At 32.6% G+C, this 19,742-nt stretch overlaps 1 protein-coding gene, 1 non-coding gene and 1 pseudogene across 2 annotated transcripts; 1 reads left to right on the top strand and 2 right to left on the bottom strand.

Moving 5' to 3' along the window:
• The first annotated feature begins 4,684 nt into the window (after nucleotides 1-4,684).
• On the top strand, nucleotides 4,685-4,766 carry TRNAS-GCU (transfer RNA serine (anticodon GCU)). The gene has a single exon. It is a non-coding gene; the product is annotated as a tRNA-Ser (tRNA).
• A 658-nt stretch (nucleotides 4,767-5,424) lies between these two features.
• On the bottom strand, nucleotides 5,425-8,819 carry LOC114755149 (transcription factor MYB83-like). Its single transcript, XM_028944024.1, has 2 exons — nucleotides 8,507-8,819; nucleotides 5,425-6,722 (listed from the first exon to the last, which is right to left on the bottom strand). Exons 1-2 carry the CDS (start codon nucleotides 8,788-8,790, stop codon nucleotides 5,936-5,938), a joined length of 1,071 nt encoding a protein of 356 aa, XP_028799857.1. The 5' UTR covers nucleotides 8,791-8,819; the 3' UTR covers nucleotides 5,425-5,935.
• Nucleotides 8,820-11,967: 3,148 nt separating this feature from the next.
• LOC114755111 (ATP synthase subunit O, mitochondrial-like) lies at nucleotides 11,968-19,680 on the bottom strand (annotated as a pseudogene).
• Nucleotides 19,681-19,742: the final 62 nt, after the last annotated feature.

The following is a 19,742-nucleotide window of genomic DNA, read 5'->3' as shown; positions in this document are numbered from 1 at the left end:
TATTCTATTATTACCTCCGCTACTTAATATAAGAGTTTATTTGATTTTTATTTTGGTTCTAAATATAAAAAACCTAATCTACTTTGGCTCTTATATCTATCTATTTTTTTCTTAATATAATCCTTATAATAATAGTAGTTCTATCCAATACACTTGATTAACAAGGATATTTTAGGAAAAATAACACCTATTTATTACAAATAATCAATTTAGCTAGTTTTTTTAATCTACTCAAATTAGTCAACTAATTTTTATATTAAGAATCAAAAATAGTATTATGTACACAGTATAATTTTTTTAAATATATATATAAAAAGTTATATTATATTATTCCTAGTCAACATCTAAAGTCTAGGAACATTTTTTTCAAACATAAAGTCACGTCATTTGACTGATTTTGATCCTTTAATTTGTTGATTATAGAATTTTTCCCCTCCCGTATGGTTGAATTCCGATAACACGGGTGTCGATAATTATATATTAATCATATATTCCCATAAGAAAAAAAACCCACAAATTTTAAGTCATTTTTTTAGATATACTAACTAATTTTCAAACATTGTATGAAATAATTATGATTAATTTAGACTGAACCAAGTTGAATTATATCGATGGAAAACTCGGGTAATTCTTTTTTCATAACCGCATGTATCCGATATATGAATTAAAATTTTTTCGTAATTCTTATGTTAAAATGTTACACTTTTTTTTATATATTTACAACTAGACCCATCTCTATCTGGAATATCCGACAAATGAATTAGAAAAAAAAGGAGGTAATGTTATAATTTTCATTGAGCAACGTGATTAGAAATTAAAATAAATAAAGAAAATAATAAGGCCGAGGAGGGAATGCTGTGATTACGGAAAAGTGTTGGGGGGCTTGACTCAGGAGATTGCGCGTAAAAAAAGGCATCTTAATGAGTTTTTAAAAAATTAAATAATAAAAGGCGTGCTTTTGCACCGAAATGCCAGTTTGAGAAGGACAGCAAAGTATGCACGCTTTACTCATTACACTGTTCTCCTCCTTTTTTTTATTTATGGCTTATAGTAATAATAATTAAGATCTACCACCTAAATATGTTCTATTAATTTAATTGTGTCCTCCCAAATATGCCCAGGCCCATGCATTTTATATTAATTAATTGGATCCAATGCTTGCTTCATATTTGATGAACAGAGCCTCGATGGTCAACGAACCAAAAAAAAAAAAAAAGATGAGCACTCAATAATATTATTTTTAGTTCTGAAATTTAATCTCATTTTGATTTTACTCCTTAAAATTTGAAATCAGTATTTTTTATTTTTAAAATTTAACCTCATTTTGATTTTGGTTTCTGGAATTTAAAACCAATAATTTTGATCCTTAAAATTTAACCTTATTTTAGTTCTAGTCAAAATATAAACTGACATGAAGTGATGATTTTTTGGGCCAGATGTTAAGTGAAAAATGGGCTGAGTAAAACTTTGACATTTTGATCAAACTAATCAAATAGACAAGAACTGATTTTGCGTTTTACTTGAATAAAATATGTGATATTATATACAGAAAAATTACAAACGTAAGATCACAAGTATATTAATTGTTATGTATATAAATATTTTGGCCCCCGGAAAAATTTTTGTCCCCCAAAGGCCGAATATCTGAAACCATTAGTTTTAAATTTTAGAAACCAAAACTAAAATAATATTAAAATTTAGGAACTAAAAATAATATTAACCTAATATTTTACTTCTTTGTTATACAATATCTGTATCAATATCATCGGTCCATCCACATCCTAAAGCATTATTGTCCTCTTTCATTGTCGATCCCTAACAGGAAGAGAGATAAGAGAGAGCAGGATAAGCAGTATAAATGAATTGTATATCATTATACATATCAATTTATAATACTCATTTTAAAAAAATAAAATTATAATACTATCTCGAGTCCTATTTATAATATATCGTTCGTAGACTATAAACAATGTCTTATCATTAGAATCAGAGATACTATAATTTTTTTAAGAGAATGTAATATACTACTTGTATGCATGCCCTTGCACATGACTTGAATGATGAGTAACTTTGTTCATGATATGCGTATAATGTGGATTGCATAAATTTAATATTTTTATATTGTTTAATCATAGTAAATTTAATTAACCATATACCATGTTCATACAGATACCTATTAAACTATATATATACATACCATTTTCATACAGATACCTGGTTTTGATGTTAATGTTTTGAATTGGGTTGTTTATCAATCAAAAGTATTGAAGTTAATTAAATAGCATGTTGCAATTTCATGGGATTGTAAAATTAAGTCAGAATTAATTAATATTTCTATAGTTTTTGTTTATTATATGAGCAGAGAAATTAAAATGCTGTGTCATGAAAACAGGGTGTTGAATGATCAAATTGGATTAAAATAATGATAAGTAATGTGAATGAAGAATAATTAAGACTTGAAGTAGAGATGAAATTTAATTGAAGATTTCTTGGAATTGAAGAGAAAAATAGATTGTACGGCAAGGGTGTGTTAGGCATATATGGTAATCATGGTAGCATATATATATATTGGTTTAAATATATAACACTATACTTTTTGCTTTTGTATTAAGATATTATTAACTCCACTTCTCCCAACCATCATCATTCAAACTAAATCAACATGTAGCTTTTTTAAAATATATATATATATATATATTTCATTTTTCAAATACAAAGATACAACTTACGTTATATGTTTTCAATTGTTTGTGATGTTTCTTTTGTCTAACCGTAGGAACATGAATTGTTTATAACTAGAAACTCCATATATTGTTTTTCACGTATAGTATATGTATGGGATCAGAAATAAGATGTATTTTTCATAAATTATCCGTGTATAATATGGTTTTTATGTATATATTGTAATTTTTTGTATTGATATATTTGCTTGTAAAATATTTTGAAATAAACGTGAAATAAGTTAACTATAAATATGTGATGAAAATAAATTAAAAGTGAGTTTTATATAAAGTCCTCCCTCGTTATGTAATTTTCTAAATATACTTTAGCTACACTAGCTTGCAAATTTGACAATTTAGAGAATTCAAATTAGGGATTAGTACGTAAACTGTAATCCTAGCTTTTTTTTCCCTGAACAATGAGAATTCATGGCTGATAATCACCTATAATATGACTAGTCTTTTAATACAATATTTAATATATACCTGATACTAATTTTTTTGACCAAATCTCTGATACTCATTTACTACATAAACTTGTTATTTTTTGGGTAATATGAATTAATTATTATTGTAATTAGTTCCGCGTAAGTGTGATCTAAAATATTTGAAAGATCTGTACAAACAAACAAAATATAATTATTTCAAGGATCATAGTTAATAGTAATTAATTAATAAAAGCGTTTTACTTATGGAAACCAATTTTAATCTACATCATTACACAAAAAGACAACAGATTAACAATAAAAAAAATTAACAACATTAATGTATTCTGTCACAAATCCATGGCAAATTCATTTTTACTATTAGCCATGAAATATTTCTGTTGCAAAAATTTCATCACTAATCTGTTACAACATATTTAGCAATGAAATTTTCTCTCACAAACCTTAAGGAGAACCAATTCTTATTTAGGAGAATTATAATGAGATTTTAAAAAAATAATTATTAAAAAGTCTTAATAACAATTTAAACAGTCTGTAGTAACAAATCCCAGAATAAGAAATTAACAAGTCCCAGAGTAAAAAAAGACAATTTTTAAATTTATTTTGTATGTATTTTATTTTCTTAGAATTCATTATAATTCTCCCTTCTTATTTTGGGACGGCATGGTCATGACATGACAATGAGGTGGCAATCAGGTGACGTGGCGCTAGTGATGTGATGTTGGGCCAAACATTTGCGTAGAGTTTAACTTAGGCGCAAATAAATTAGTGACCATCAGACTAATTCCATCACTAATCTATTTAACAATAAAATTATCCTTTATATAAAAATTTCATCACTAATTCACTGTTTTTTCACACAGTACATCATTTATTTTAGCCAAATATCTCTATCTACCACACATATATTCGTTGTGTATCAGAATTCATAGAAGTGTTGCAAGTCTCGTATTATTGAATCTATAAATTAAATAAAATTTCACGTATATTTTAAATTCAAATATCTTCTTATATGTTTAATTCTTCTTGTTACCTTAAACAATATTTAGTACTGCATTTATCCTTAATATAAAAGCTGGATAAACTAAATTAAAAATATAATCTTAAAAAAATTAGTTAAATTAGTTATTTATCACGAATATCTGATGGTTTCCCTTGATTATCCCTTTGTGCTATGGATTATTGAAATTATCTTTTAATGAGAATCCATTATAATCAGTAAAAATATTCTGAAAAAAAAAAATAAAAGACAAAATGAATTGAAATTTTATATTTACAACGAAATTTATTCTCCAACTAGCTTTTATAAGTTGTAGTATTATTAATGAATCTAAATTTGATTATTATTGAGCCCAAATAAAGTTAGCTTTGCCAAAACAGCTTTTTCTCTCCAAAAATTTTGAATTTACTACTCAGCAGACCGACTTCATCCTCCATCCCGTTTTCAAAGGGATTTTTTTGTTGAAATTGTGCATTTTGACATTTAAGTAATTCTAAGGGAAGCCTGAGAGCATCAACGTCGCTTTGGCCGAGTGGTTAAGGCGTGTGCCTGCTAAGTACATGGGGTTTCCCCGCGAGAGTTCGAATCTCTCAGGCGACGTTCTCAATTTTTTCGTTTACTCTTTCTCTGTTTCTTCTTTTCCCCGTCCAAATTTGTTTGTTTAATCACTGTGTTTCCTCTCTCCCTGTCCATTTTTTTTCTAATCACTTCCTCTTTCGCTGTTTCGTCTTTCACTGACCGAGGGAGGGAGGCATGGAGCTAAATTTCTTGAAGCAAAGCAGTAAAATACAGAATAGAGAGAAACAGTATAAATCGAATAAAAACTTCCAACTTAACTATTTTGGTCTGATGAGTTTACATCATCATTATCTTCTTGTACATGTTTTTTTTTTTTTTCCTCCGCGGTTACTTTTCACTAACTCAATATAACAACCTCTGCATATTTTTGCTTCCTTCTCTTATAATACAAACAACACTACGTACAGTTCAACAACTAACACCTTTTTCATTTCATTCTTCCGCTTTTTTTGACTTCTCCCTAATACAACGTAACCTTTCTCACTATTCACATTTTCTCTTCTTCAATCTTCATCATAAGAATCTCCTTTGAAGTTTGAACATTATTGCACCAACCTAACCTATTCCCGCAAATTCACACAAAGAAAATGGCACCAGAAAAAACAAGATATGCAACAACATTAATGCCCATGCACCCCTCTATTCACAAGCAACTCCAGATTTCTCTCTACCATATTTATATGTACCTCACACAAGAACGGAGTTCTTGAAGGAAATTTGGAAGCTGGTTGTGTACAATTCTGAGAAATGGTGAATGAAACAATGGGTGATGACAAGAAGGTAAGATATGGTCCACAAAAGGGTTTGTGTTTATTGTACTCGGAGGAACTGAATGTGGAGGAAAAAAATGTTTGTGCATTGAAGGTGTTTAAGTAAACGTCTAAAAGAACAAGAAAGAAAATGAAAAATTCCGAGGGTGGATATATATTACTCATTGAACTTGAAGAGAACAGGATATACCTTGCAAAGAACAATACTCAACGAGATTGGCTTTGGAATTTGGGTGTGTACAATTGATGAGAAAAGGCAGAAAATGGGTGATCCACAAAGGGTTTATGGTTATTTCATTTGGAGTGACTGAAAGAGAGGAAAAATGGGTTTGTGCATTGACCGCGGTTGCGTGAATGTCTCTGTGAGAGGGAGGGAGGGAGGGAGAGGGAAATGAAAGATTTCCAAAGTTGGGACATTGCTCATTCAACTTGAAAATCAAGGAAAGGAAAAGAGGATATATCTTGCATCAAACCCTCCAAATCCCATTCTCCCACTCTTAAGTTTTCTCCTGATTGTCCATGATTATAATTCCCAAACCCGACCAAGTCCTGATGATGATGATGATGATCAGTGTTATTGAAGCAACCATTATTAAAATGGTTGTTGTTGATTTGACTTTTCACATCAGTAGGAACAACACTACTACTATTATACTTCTCTTCCATGCTTCTACTCTCTAGAGGAGGAAGACACAGGTCTCTTTCTAACCCCATTATTTTACTATCTTCTCCCTCTAACCCCGTCCCATTATTATAATCATCTCCATAAAACCCATCCTCCACCACGCCGCCGCCACCATCACCACCAAAGGATGCAGGCATGTCATAAGGAATATTACTGTGATTATTCAACATGGAAAAGGGATACTCCATTAACTGGTGGTCACCACCAAAAGCTGCGGCTTGCATGGATTGTACGGATGCCGATGAAGATGATGATATTGATGAAGGTGATGAGTCCATATTGCACATGGTCATGTTGATGAAGGGCATTGAGGATGTGGTGGTGGTGGTGGTGATGCCATTCAGCATAATATGATTTGGTGATGAGTCTGTACTGTTGTTTGGTGAAGGAATAGCAGTAGAAGTAGTAGCAGCAGTAGTACAAGCAGTGTTGTTTTTCATCCTTTTCTTTAAAGTAGAGTTCCAGAAATTCTTAATCTCATTGTCTGTGCGTCCTGGAAGACGTGCTGCTATCTGAGACCACCTGAGATTTTCAGAACCAGAAAAAAAAAAAAAAAAAGATTTAAAAAACGCTAGATGGAGAAGACAGAAACCTAATGTGTATGTTGTGTGTGTGTGTGTGTGTGTGTGTGTGTGTGTGACACTGATATATATTCACAAAGATTTCTAAGCCTGTAAGGTGCAGCACAAAAACTGTATGGCTTATCTTCAATCCATGTGAGGACCTCTTAGGTTAATGGGCAGGGAAGGAATTGTCCTGTGTGAGAGCCTCCATGTGAGGCCAAGTCATAATCAGAAGGTGATATTTTTAGTTGGTGCTGTTAATTAAATAGAAAGCTTTTTGTTGCTCTAACTAACAGGTATATGTAACTTTCGATTGGGATAATGATAAATGTTTGATCCAATAGAAAATCAAAGAAACTTAAAGTAAAGAAAAAACTTGAGTCATCATTTTTAGGTAGATCATATAATAATGTCAATGACATCATTCATGATCACCATTACTGACGGATTTGTCACACAGAAGAGTGAGGAGCTCAATCACATTAAAGGTGTAAACTTTGTGATTTATCCTTGATCATTTATTTGAATATGGTAGGTATATAATGTAAGAATCCCGAAACCTGTGCATTGAGATGGTACCCCACATCAGTTAGATTTTGGGGGGAAAAAAATTTATGAATTACATTCTGTCGGACGATTTCCGATAGAAACTTGAAAACCCCACAAAGAGGAAAATGAAACTGAGCATGTAAGCTGGAAAATGAAGAGCTGATAATGCATGCAGCTTTCAGATAAAAACTAGAATCTTTTGGGAAAATAGTGGAAGAAATTCACCAATCATTAATAACACCTCCGGTTCTTAAAGCTAATTGACTAATTTGAGTAGATTAAGAAAATTTGTTAAGTTGGTTATTTGAAATAAATATGTATTGTTTTTTCTAGAATATCCTTGTTAATTAAATGTATTAGTTAGAACTACCATTATTACAAAAACTATCTTAGAAAAAAATTAGATAAATATAAGAGACAAAGTAGATTAGAGTCTTATATTTAGAACCAAAATAAAAGTCAAACAAACTCTTATGTTAAGGACTGGAATTAGTAGTAAATTAGGCAAACTCTCTTGAAACCCCAGACAAAACTTTGTACACAGAAACTTCAAAGATCAGTAACAAAATATTGTGAGTCATAAAAAGATTATATTGCGTCAATACATAAATATGACTTAGTTATAGTTGCCTTGGATTGATCTTAACTGTATATCTTCTGTGAGCCCAAGCATTATTAAGTTCAGTTGGATTTTCTAAGATTAATGTATGTAGTCAATGATATAGCCGAGGTGTTCAGATATTCCTCCTATATATGTTAGTCTCTAATTAATTAGAAAAGGAATTCTTTGTCTGTATATGTGTACTTTGTACGCGATGAAGTGCTCAGACAAAAACAAATCCAAAGAACTGACGAGTATGCAAGGTAAAGAAAATTCATGAATACTCTATGTATGAAAATTTAACACATGAATACTCTAATAATACCATAGATCACTTTAAGAGAAGTGGAAGAAATTAAATATGAATAATTTCTTGTAACATCTAACAAAAATGTCTAAGTTAATAAAATTCCTCTATTTGAAGCATGTTAACTTGGCATCCATATTAAACAGACACGTTAATAATAATTGAGGAGAAAATAAAAGAATAAATTTAAGCGATTGATATATCTCATATGAATATATATGTAATGAATTAGCTTGAGATTTAATGATTGAAGATAAAACAATTAGTGGGGGGAAAAAACACTTACCTATTGCCAAGAATGGAATGAAAATGGAGAATGAGTTGTTCTTCTTGGAGAGAGAAAGCGCCTCTCTTAAGGTCAGGTCTGAGATAATTAATCCAACGAAGGCGACAACTTTTACCACAACGTTGAAGACCTGCATTTCTGGCAATGTCACTCCAGCAACCTTGTCCATTGGTCAACATGTACCTTATTAGCTTCTCATCCTCCTCCGGCGACCACAACCCCTTCCTTAGCTTCACAACGTTGTTATTGTTCTTACTACTGTTCTTGTCCCTCCCCATTATCATATGTATCGGCTAGTGATATTGAGGATAGAGACAAAGGGAGGATCAAAGTTTCTTTTTTGTCCAAGTGGGTTTGTGAGAGAGATCTGACAGAGTGCTATATAGCAGAAGGAGGCTTCATAGTGTGGGAATGGTGATGATGATGGTGACGGGCTTGTGGGGTTTGCTTAAAATATGAAACATGAGTGAGAGAGAGAGAGAGAGATTGTGTTTGTTTGTGTAGTTAGTTGATGGGTAGAGTGGAAAACGGATTGGAGGGGGACCTCCATTAATGAATACATAGAAAGAGAGAGTGAGAGAGATCAGACACAGAGAGGGATGGTTGGTCTTCTTGTCTTTGACTCAATTCTAGTCTTTTTCGATATATTTTACTTCACTCACAAGGTAATCATCGTCCTCCTCCTTCTTCCCTTGATCGCTTCTATCTTTTTGTATGTAACACTAACAATTTTATTGCTTCCACTTCACATAATGCCCTCTCTCTCTCTCTCTCTCTCTCTAGGGTTTAAACTTCAAATTCACGTGTGTGATGAGACTTAAAGAAAGAAGAAGCCGACATCATGAGATCCATAGTAAATTTAATTTATTAAATCTATATAACGCCACTAGTAAGGAAGATTCATCTTTTTATAAAGCCATTCAGGTTTATCTAAATAAAAAATATATAATATATATTTAGCATGATCTATCTATTATTTATACTTTTCCTATATACTGTGAAATTTCCCTAATTTATTTTTTTTTCTGGGGAAAGTGTTGCACGCTTCACAGCTGTCTGATGATTTCCGTGTGTGTATGTGTGTGTGTGAAATAATTATTTTAAGGGTTATGTGAAGGTTACATTGTTTTGCATGAGTATGAGCTTCATTACGGGTAACAACTTTAAGTGGCATGTTTCTGAAGCAAATCATTTACACCTCCCAACAAAGCAATGCCAATTAATTTGTCTTTCTTTTATTGGCATAATCTTATGATTGCCGCCATGCTTTTCCAGATTAAGTATTATTCACTATAGTATCCTTTCAACATATGAAACATCACAACCAAGATTTGTACGTGTAAAATGATGATGAGCACATGGTTATTATATAACTAACTGCGCAGGTTAAAACTCAAATTGAAGTACAAAAAGAAGTTTTCACTTTTAATCTAGCTATATTTGCAGAATTTACTGCTCCAAGGGATGACATAATCACAATTAATTAAGTAGCAGTACTTTGGTAGAAAGCAAAGAAAGTACCCTTAAAAAGGTTGTTCTTGCAATGAGAGGAGGAATCTCAATAGGTTTATTCTAATTAAATGTATATTATTTTGTTAATCATATGCAAGAATAATCCTGAGTTTAAACTAATTTCCGTAAAATAATATATAAATAAATAAACTGAATTTTAATTTTACTGATTTACATTGTTTGGCTAAAGTTGAATAGATATAGAGGGAATGATAGTGTGACTTGAAAAGTATACATTACTTGATTTTGTGGTAAAAATTAGTTGGATATTTGTTCTTTGATCAGGATTTCTCCTTCTTGAAGGATAACACGTGTGCTTCTTATCCATTGTAACAGCTGGATAATATCTATTTTTTCCTACCATGCTTCTTGGTTTGTTTTACAATCATCTGATATAATTTTTCTTTATTATTATTATTATCCCAATCAAATCATATATGAATTAGGGAAAATGGTGTTTAAATAAAAGACTACTAAACCCATTGGTATCAATTGCATAAAATATCATAACTAAGAATGTTTCAAGATTTCACCTTGTTTATAACTTTATCTGACATGAATTTTTAACCTGAAAATTGAATTCAAACTTTACAAGATCACTTGCACAAAACTTTTATGCTTGAATATGGACATATCCAATCCTTTTCTTCCTGGCTGTCAAACTATATCTCTTTGGCTAATTCCCTTTCATTACCTACTCATGTTTCCCACAGCCAAATATTTTTCATACAGAAAATATTTTCATGAACCATATAAAGAAAATCCTATTCATCATCATCATCATCATCATCAGTATCTCAGTCATTGTCCAAATCATAAACAGATATACATGAAAAACTCTGTCAATTCCAAGAAGTTCCAAGGGCATTACAGTAATTGGGCTGTGTTCTGACAGGGACTCCCACAATTTTCTGAGATGAAAATGAGTCAGAAACTTGAAGCTACTCAGATGTTTCAAAGGTGGCATCATTTCGTTAATCAACAGCTGTCCCAATAAAAGAGAAAGAAGAATGAAAATTTTGTGATGCTTGTGAGGATGTCCCAAGCAACATTCTACTTTGTTACAAAGACAAGAAACAACAACTCACCTGAGCATTCTTTTCTGTGTCACTCCTTGTACTACACTGTAATAAGGATATAATATTTTATGAACATGCAGAGAGGCAGAAAAACAAAAAGTTGAAGCACTTTGAAACACATGATGAACAATAAAGGGGAAAGTACTAAGGGAGATGGAAGTCCATGGCTGAGTCTCAACAATTTTGATCCTGCTAAGGGGGAAAAAAAAAGGCAGGCTACAAAATCTGATTGTCTCTGTCCCTCTTTTATTGTCTCTTATAGCTTTTATTTGTGATATTTTTTAGTTTTGTTTCAATCATTGCTGATGGGACATCAGAGTGATTCGCTTAACAAAAGAAAACATTGATTCCACATATATCAAGTACAAAACATAAAAAATATATTTTTTTGAAAAATAAAATTTAACTGTATATGGTAAGCTTATATTTCAGTACTGGACTGTTTATAGAACACAATTAAAACAGTTATATAAGAATCTTTTGAAATATTAATTGTCAATGATTTGCCATCAATATCATGGATATTAAATTATCAAGGAATTTGCCATTTTTCCACACGAAAATTCAAGGGAGAATTATAATGAGATCCCAAACAAAACAAAAAACAATTGAAAAACAAGTCCCATAGGTTGTCATGCTCACTATAAAACTTGTCATTACAAGCTGCTCAGGTTGTTATTGGGACCTTTTAGTGATTATTTCTCTTCTGTAGGACTTGAATGTAATTCTCCCAAAATTCAACCATAAAATTCCCTCAAGCCTATTTAGAAGCAACATGGAATCAACAAAAATATGCATGAGTAAGCTAGCATACACAAGACTTTCCTAGAATAGAAACACAGGTGCCAAGAACTTGGTCCATAATAATGGAAAGTCTGTACAGAACCCAACAAACTCCATCATTTAATTTAGAGATACAAAGCATTCATTTGAAAAGACGTTCTAAGCTACACTCAGATAAAATAAATCAAGCTGAGACCCACTCGTGACAGTCCTCTAAGTCCAATCATCATCGGTTGATGTAAACAAACCACGAACACCATAGAATTTTCCTTAGAATGTTTGTGCTGAGGACCTTTTCTTTGGAAAGAAATGGTATAGGCAAAGGTACATCATATTGTAAAAAGTCTGATGTCCTTGAAAACTGAATATGGTACAGAAGTACTTCTTGCAAGATAACCGAAAAGGTGCCAGATAAGCACTTACTCAAACTCATTTACAGGGCCAGCATTATACGGGGCCAGCATTATAAGTTAGAAGAGGAAGCTTTTATTTGCGAAAAAAGATGGCATTCCATCAAATACAAATCCAGATCTGAGCACATTATTACCAAAAAAAAAAAAAAAAGAATATATGATACTTTTTTCTCTTCCTGAAGCAATTTGATTTTGAAGCTATGAATAGCAAATCCTGGCCTTTCTAGATGTCAACAAAGTCTATGGGTTCTTGCAGGAACCTCTCCATCTGAAGTGCCCTAGTCTTAATGGACATGTCAAGGACCTTCTGATCAAATTCTACCACCAGACCTCCCAGTATGCTTGGATCAATCTGAAAAAAATATATTTAATCACATTAAGTTTATTTATAGAGGGGAAGAGGAGGGGGCAATAAAAGATATTAACAGTACGTACCTTTTGTTCAAGGCGAACCTTTTTCCTGGCTCCTATGATAGCCTGAAGAGTCTCCTTCAGTGCCTGCTCCTCTTCAGGCGTAAGAGGCTGGTATAAACATAAATTGAAGCCATGCAACAAGCCAAAACTAAACATCAAGTTAAATACAATATAGCCAGCAGAATAAATTAAACGTATAGAAAACATAGCATCTAGGAAGTTATCCTTTACTGACAATTCAGCTAGAAAAAGGAGACAAAATAAGGTGATCGGGAACAAAATTCAGAAACACAAAACGATATTATAATGCAAGTAATTTTAAATATTTAAGTTTCTTTAAAAATGATATGAGACAACGATAATGACAGAGAAAAAATGATGAAAGTAAGATACGTAGATACTGGAAATGATAAGACGATCAAAATAGTCAAGCCAGGTAGAAAAAGATTTTTTTTTTTCATTGAATCTGTAGATCCAAGCCAATAGATTAATGCAATGGTATCTTGGATGTGAAGGCATATGTAATAGAAAGAGGAATATTTATGTTCTATAAATGGAGGGGAAACTTAAAAATTCAAGGCTGTCAAATCCCCTAAATTGGAGGCATCTTATGCCTCCCCAGGTATGATGGATACTATTGTACCAAACACAAGCATTTCAGATGGCCGCTAGCACCCTGGATAGGACGAAGACTACGCTGTGTTAAATCCTCAAAGATGCTTTTGAAATATTTCTGACAAGTTATGCAGACAAAATAAATCCTCCGCCTTCCCTTCATCCGCAGAAGAGATTAGAAATGGACAAGTAGAATGAAAAGATGCAGCCCAGTCATATAACTATGCCACTAACCTTAGCATATTCAAACCAATTTTTGTTACTTGTTTATAAAAAGTGTGCATGTGAAGCTAGTATTAGAAGGAGCCATGTTCTGTATGACTTTCCAAGGACGTTGGAAAGCCATCAAAGAAGCGTCACTTACTATGACAGTGGTCACAGCAGCTTTCATTTCCCCTTTATATGCCATGGTCAATTCCACAAACTTCTTTGCTATGCTTTCTAAGTTTTGTGGCCTCCCATTCTCAGCCACCACAACTTTAAAATAGCAAACTCAATCAGTTAATCCATCAGAGCAGCAGAAAAGTAATGTCTCATATGTAGCAAGCACATTTGAAACACAGTCGAGAGAGAAAACATAACAAGAATTCCACAATTTGATACAAGAGATGTGTAATTGACATGCTCAGGTGAGTGGCACAGTAGCATGCGAATATGTAAAAGTAGGCTTATATTCAAGCAAGACACTGCATAAGTAACGCTAATGTTAGGTTAGCCTAGAGCCATCAAATCGAATGATTCGGGATTGTTAGAAGTCATCCAATTAAGGGATCTTATAGAGTTTAAATCAAATAGTGCTGTGAACATATCCAATAGAGCTTAAAATAATTAATAATAATGAATTGAGTTCCCATTTCAAATATTCAGCGGGCAGTTTTGAATAGATTAAATGCTACTTCTCCTCTCTTTGTTACGAGAAGCTTTTTATAGCCATACATTTGAGCCAGCCAAAGCATACGCTATTGTTCTGAAAAGAAGGAAAGAGATTCCAGAATCAGTGGGAGGAAAATTTTCCCCATTCTCCATCACCTCAAGACTTGTTAGATATGTGAAGTCTAGATTATATATTTTGTTCAGACCAAAGGGATTCACGATCCCTCAAACATTCTTGGAGCAATGGCAATATCATAGATCTTTGTCAAAATCATTAAAACACGGTAAACTAACCATACCAAGGAAATTCTTCGTGATATCTGAAAACTTAGAACCATCACAAATAGCCTGTATGGCTTTTACTCTAGAATCTTTGGGTACAGACAAGTCCTTAGTGAATTCTAAAAATTTTGGGCTTCTCCTTGTTGCCTTGACAAGATCAACAATCTCTTGACTCAACCTTCTCCAAAACATTAGCTTTTACTGGTGCAGTATACAAAGCAGAGGCATAGTTTCCAGAACCTCCGAGCAAAGCCAGAGGCACCAGCAAAATGAGTAAGAAGCAGCAAGACGAAGCAGAAACTGATCAATGCCAATTATATAGCCAAGCGTTATGCTATTATAACAAAAGAAAACACACACAAACACGTAGACGACCCGGGAATGAAAACCATAATATGAAAACCACAATTATAATAATTATATGTACTGCATGAGTAAAGATGTTGGGGAATGAAAACCGACATATCCGGTTACCTTAATCTTTTGTTCCTTATGCCCTGTTGAAGTGGCATAATTTCTTGAGGCCTGCAAACATAATATGAAGAAAAGGCACCTTATAACATCAATCCTGAAGCATGACCCGCTGAGCTGAGCGAAGCTGAGCTTAGCTTCCAGCAAACCTGATTCTCATAACAGACAGCACAATTCGTTTATTTATAGGCAGAATAATGCAGGTCCTTAAAAGTAAAATAAATAAGCTTTAAAATCCAATAAATTCAGAAATAGTCAAACAGACGGAAAATGGTCAGATTGCGTTATGGTGTAAACTGAAGATTCTCCTGCAAGCCAAAAAAAAAAAAACTTTTTCTCCCTCGTCTAAATAATTTTAGCTTAAGAAAATATAAATTTTAAATCATTAACAAAACTTAGCTGTAAACCAGGAAGTCTTAACTCGTAAGAAACTAAACATTGCAGTAGTACATCGATAGATTGTCGAAGGAAAATTGGGTAAGCGAATGTGAAAGCAAAGAAAGCATTTTCGATGGTTTTAATTCTAATACCAGGTAGTTTGCAGGGGCAGTATGGAATCGGGGAAGCGTCGACCCACTGTGTCGAGAGACAATCAGAGTAGGGATGGCCAAGTTTGTTGAAGAGGGCAATGCCGTGTCTGATTCTGCCAGACAATGCCATTCAGATAAACTTTAATGATCTGAAATCTCACGTTTCTGGTGAAAATCCAGCTCTTGAGGAAACAAAACGGTGATCGGAAAAGTGAAATGAACTAATGAAGACGGAGCCGATCACGGCTTGATGCGCTCCTAGTGTCAGACAGAATATATCTTAGTGGGCTGGAAAGCCCAAAAATGTAAAACACTCAAGGGGGACCCAAAAAAAACAAAAGAAATATCAACTTGTATAGGGATATAAAAACAGTGATTCATCATTGGCATCAATTTTTTTATTTCTAAATCCATTTTTGAAGTTTGGCTTAAATTACATTCAATTAAAATAATACCTTTTGTTATAGTATTACAATAAGTTAAATTCACACCCATAAAAACATAGTTTGGTATATTTGCCACAAAAAAAAGCATGTAAATCAATGTTATGCCATGCAACAAATGTTATTTATATTAAATTTTATTTTAATCCTTTAATTTTATAAAACATTTATGAAAGAGAAATTGAAACCTAAATTATGAATATAAGCCAATTAGATAATCATGTATATAAAAACACGTATCTTTTAGTTTTAAATATAAAAGCTATTTTATAATATAAATGGTAGAAAGAGGTGTTCCAACGGGGAAAATTGGCAGGAATGGTCCCACTTCTAACCTAAGAGATTATTATATTTATATTATATGAAAAAAAAAAAAAAGGAAATATCTATTCAGCAAATATGGGGCACTGGAAAATATCTTTGCAGGGAAATGTCGGCGGATTTATCATGATTGGCAATTAATTTTTAAAAAAAAAAAAATTGAAGCCTTGTCACACATGAAAAGACCCCAAAAAAAAAAAAGGGGAAGCTGATAAGCATTGGGTCAGGTCATGATAGGAGTCGTAACGTGCTACGACTTTTATACGTTTTGGGACCTTGACTCTGTTGAAGCTTCTTTCTTTTGCTTGTTACTAAACCTCCGAAAATTCTTATCAGAGTTTAAACGCTCCGAATTATAAAGACCGAAGAGCTTTCACAGAGATCACCCCAGATACAACTACCCATCTTCTTTCTTCCATCAGGATTCAGTGAAGCTCAGATTAACCCTGTTTCTGCAAAAAACCACTCTTCCTCTGTTTCTCTCTGTTTCTGCAAAAACTACTCTCTCTGTTTCTATTTGAGGAAACGATGCTGCCGATACTGTTGATGGTAGCAATTCCTTTCACGCTGTGTATTCCGCCGATCAGGAACATCAATCGGTTGGTGGAAACTTCGGAACAGATTGTGAGAGACCAAACAATTCGAGCTTTATATGCCCACTGGTTCTACCCCTGCCTGCGCTTTGCTTGGTCTCATCTAGTCAGTTGTTTTGTCTGCAACTCAATCTGAATCACTCACCCATCTTCTGGTAAACACTAGCCACAACTGACTTTACTTCATGTTTGTTTGTTATCATCTGAGTTCTGTATTGGCTTATCTCAATATAATCTCTTTAGTTTGGTTGTTGACTTCCATGAATAAGTAAATCTATATAAGAACAATGATGAGTCGGAGATATGCAGAGATGTCCATAACATGTAATGCATAGGAAAATACGTATTTGAAAGTAACTCAAATTATCTACTTTTCTCAAATGGACCAAATCTACCTCAACAATCATCCGCAATGCTGAATAATATAAACTCGAACTACTTAAAGTTGCGCCAATATGGTTGGCAAAAAAAAAAAAAGTTGCGCCAATATGGTTTATAGTAAACAGAGCACGTATAGAGACCGCTGAGCTGCTTCTAGCCTACCCTACCTACTTGTAGCATATTCACACTGGGAAAAAAAAGACTGCTAAAACAGAGGATTAAAAAAATATTCATTAACAGACCAAAGAGAACTCCCAGAGTCTATGCTGCCTCTAAATTATTTATAATGAATGGATATAGAAATACTCGTGGTTTAAAACCATGAAAACTGCTTAACATGTACAATTATTTTAGAAATTATTTAAGGTCAAAATGAATTAAAAATTAGAAATAAAATGACTTAAAATTTTATATGTCCTTAATATAAAAACTTGTTTAATTTTTATTTTGATCCTGAATATAAGACTTTAACTCACTTTGTCTCTCATATTTATCTATTTTTTTAAAGGTCATCCTTGTAATAATAGTAGTTCCTTGTAATAATAGTAGTTCTAGGCAATATATTTGATTTGAAAAGAATATTTTAAAAAAATAACATCTATTTATTACAAATAACTAATTTAACTAGTCTTTTTAAAATATTCAAATTAGTTAACTATATTAAGCATAAAAGTAATATTTACAATCAAATTGATCATCGTTTAGCTCTTTTATATATATATATATATATATATATATATATATATATATATATATATATATATCACGTAAGCGAGATATTCATGTCCCAAGGAAGTCTTAACTCGTAAGAGACTGAATGGATTGATAGATTGTGGAAGCCAAATTGGGTAAGCGAATGTAAAAGCAAAGAAGCCATTTTCGATTATTTTAATTGTAACACCTGGGAATTTGCGGGGGCAGTGAGGAATCGGGGAAGCGTCGACCTCTGTGTAGAGGGAGAATCAACGGAGGGATGCCCAAGTTTGTCGAAGAGGGCAATGACCGGTCTGATTCTGCCAGACAATGCCAATCGGAAAAGCTCTAATATTCTGAATATTTTGCGTTTCTGGTGAAAATTCACCCCCTCAGGCACACAACGGCGATCGGAAAAGTGAAATAAAGATGGTGGCGATTCCGGCTTGATCTGCTCTGATCGTCAGACGGAACAGATCTTAGTTGGCTGGAAAGCCCAAATATGTAAAACATTCCCAAAAAAAAAAAAGGCAAGAAATCATCCATCAATATGTCCCTACCGCCGTACACTTAATATAAAATACAGTTAACTAATTTAAAAAATTAAAAAAATTAAAAATATATTTCAAAGTATTTATATTTATCATTTTTATGTATCTAGCAATACATATAAACACTTTAAAAAGATTATAATTAAGTAATTTTTTAACTCTCTTAATCTTATCAAATTAGTTAATAGAATCTTATGTTAAGAACAAGAGATAGTAGAATCCAAAATTTTACAATTATTCAAAAATAGTCGTATAAATTATTTTTCTTTCTGTAATTCCATCTTGAAAATTAATCTTGCGCAGCGTAAAAACACTTATTCTTTTATTCTTTAATTTTATATGAAATTTTATTTTAATCTATTAAATTTATAAAGTGTTTTGATAGTCTTATAATCTAAACACTTTTAATTTTATTAACAAAGAAATTTGATATATTAACTTTAATTTTTTTAAACAATAAAAAATTATTATTTGAAATTAATGCTGTCAAAGTTACACGACTGAAAGTAAATGCTTTATGAAACTAAGAAATTAAACTAAAATACTGTAATGAAGTTAAAGAATTATAGCAAGTTAAAGATTAAGACATACTTTCGCCCACACATATTTTGAAACGTAGCATTTAAGAAATCGCAATCATGAATGAGCGAGGAATTTGGCACGATCTTTTTTGCTTTTTCGGGTTTATGATTAGAAATCAGAATCACGGATAAGGGATTTGCTCCCGCCGTCTGTTTTTTCTGTGAATTTGGTTAAGATGATATAATTCTAATTTATCAAGACTTAATGCCGATAAAATTATATATTGAATGGTTGATACTTCTCCCAGTAGATATTTAAAATTACATTAATTGCTTTCTAAGAGATTAGCCTCCTTCCACTATCCCCAATTATCATTGGTAATTTAATATTTAAATCGGGAAAAATGTTGAAAAACATGGATGAGATCGCGATGGACTAGTATGGTCCTACTACTTGTATAGGACTGGAGAATATTGCGTTCGTATTGGAGGATATTGCGTTCGTAAAGCCTCTTCTAGCTTGTCACTAAACCTTAAAGAACTCTTAGAATGATCAGAGAGAGAGAGATCGGGCCAGATATAAGCAGCCAGTTTTTTGTTGCTTTCCGTTGGGATATTGAGAGGGAATTCCGAGAAAATAATGGTGCCGCAGATATTGTTAATGGTGGCTGGTACAGCATTTCCTTTCACGCTGTGCATTCCGCCAATTCGGAGATTCAATCGCTTGGTTGAAACTACAGAACAGATTGCGAGGGACCCAA

Source organism: Neltuma alba, unplaced genomic scaffold, assembly GCF_004799145.2.
Source record: "Neltuma alba isolate B1F8T4 unplaced genomic scaffold, ASM479914v2 tig00010231_pilon, whole genome shotgun sequence".
NCBI lineage: Eukaryota > Viridiplantae > Streptophyta > Magnoliopsida > Fabales > Fabaceae > Neltuma > Neltuma alba.
This window is presented reverse-complemented; position numbering and strand designations above follow the sequence as displayed.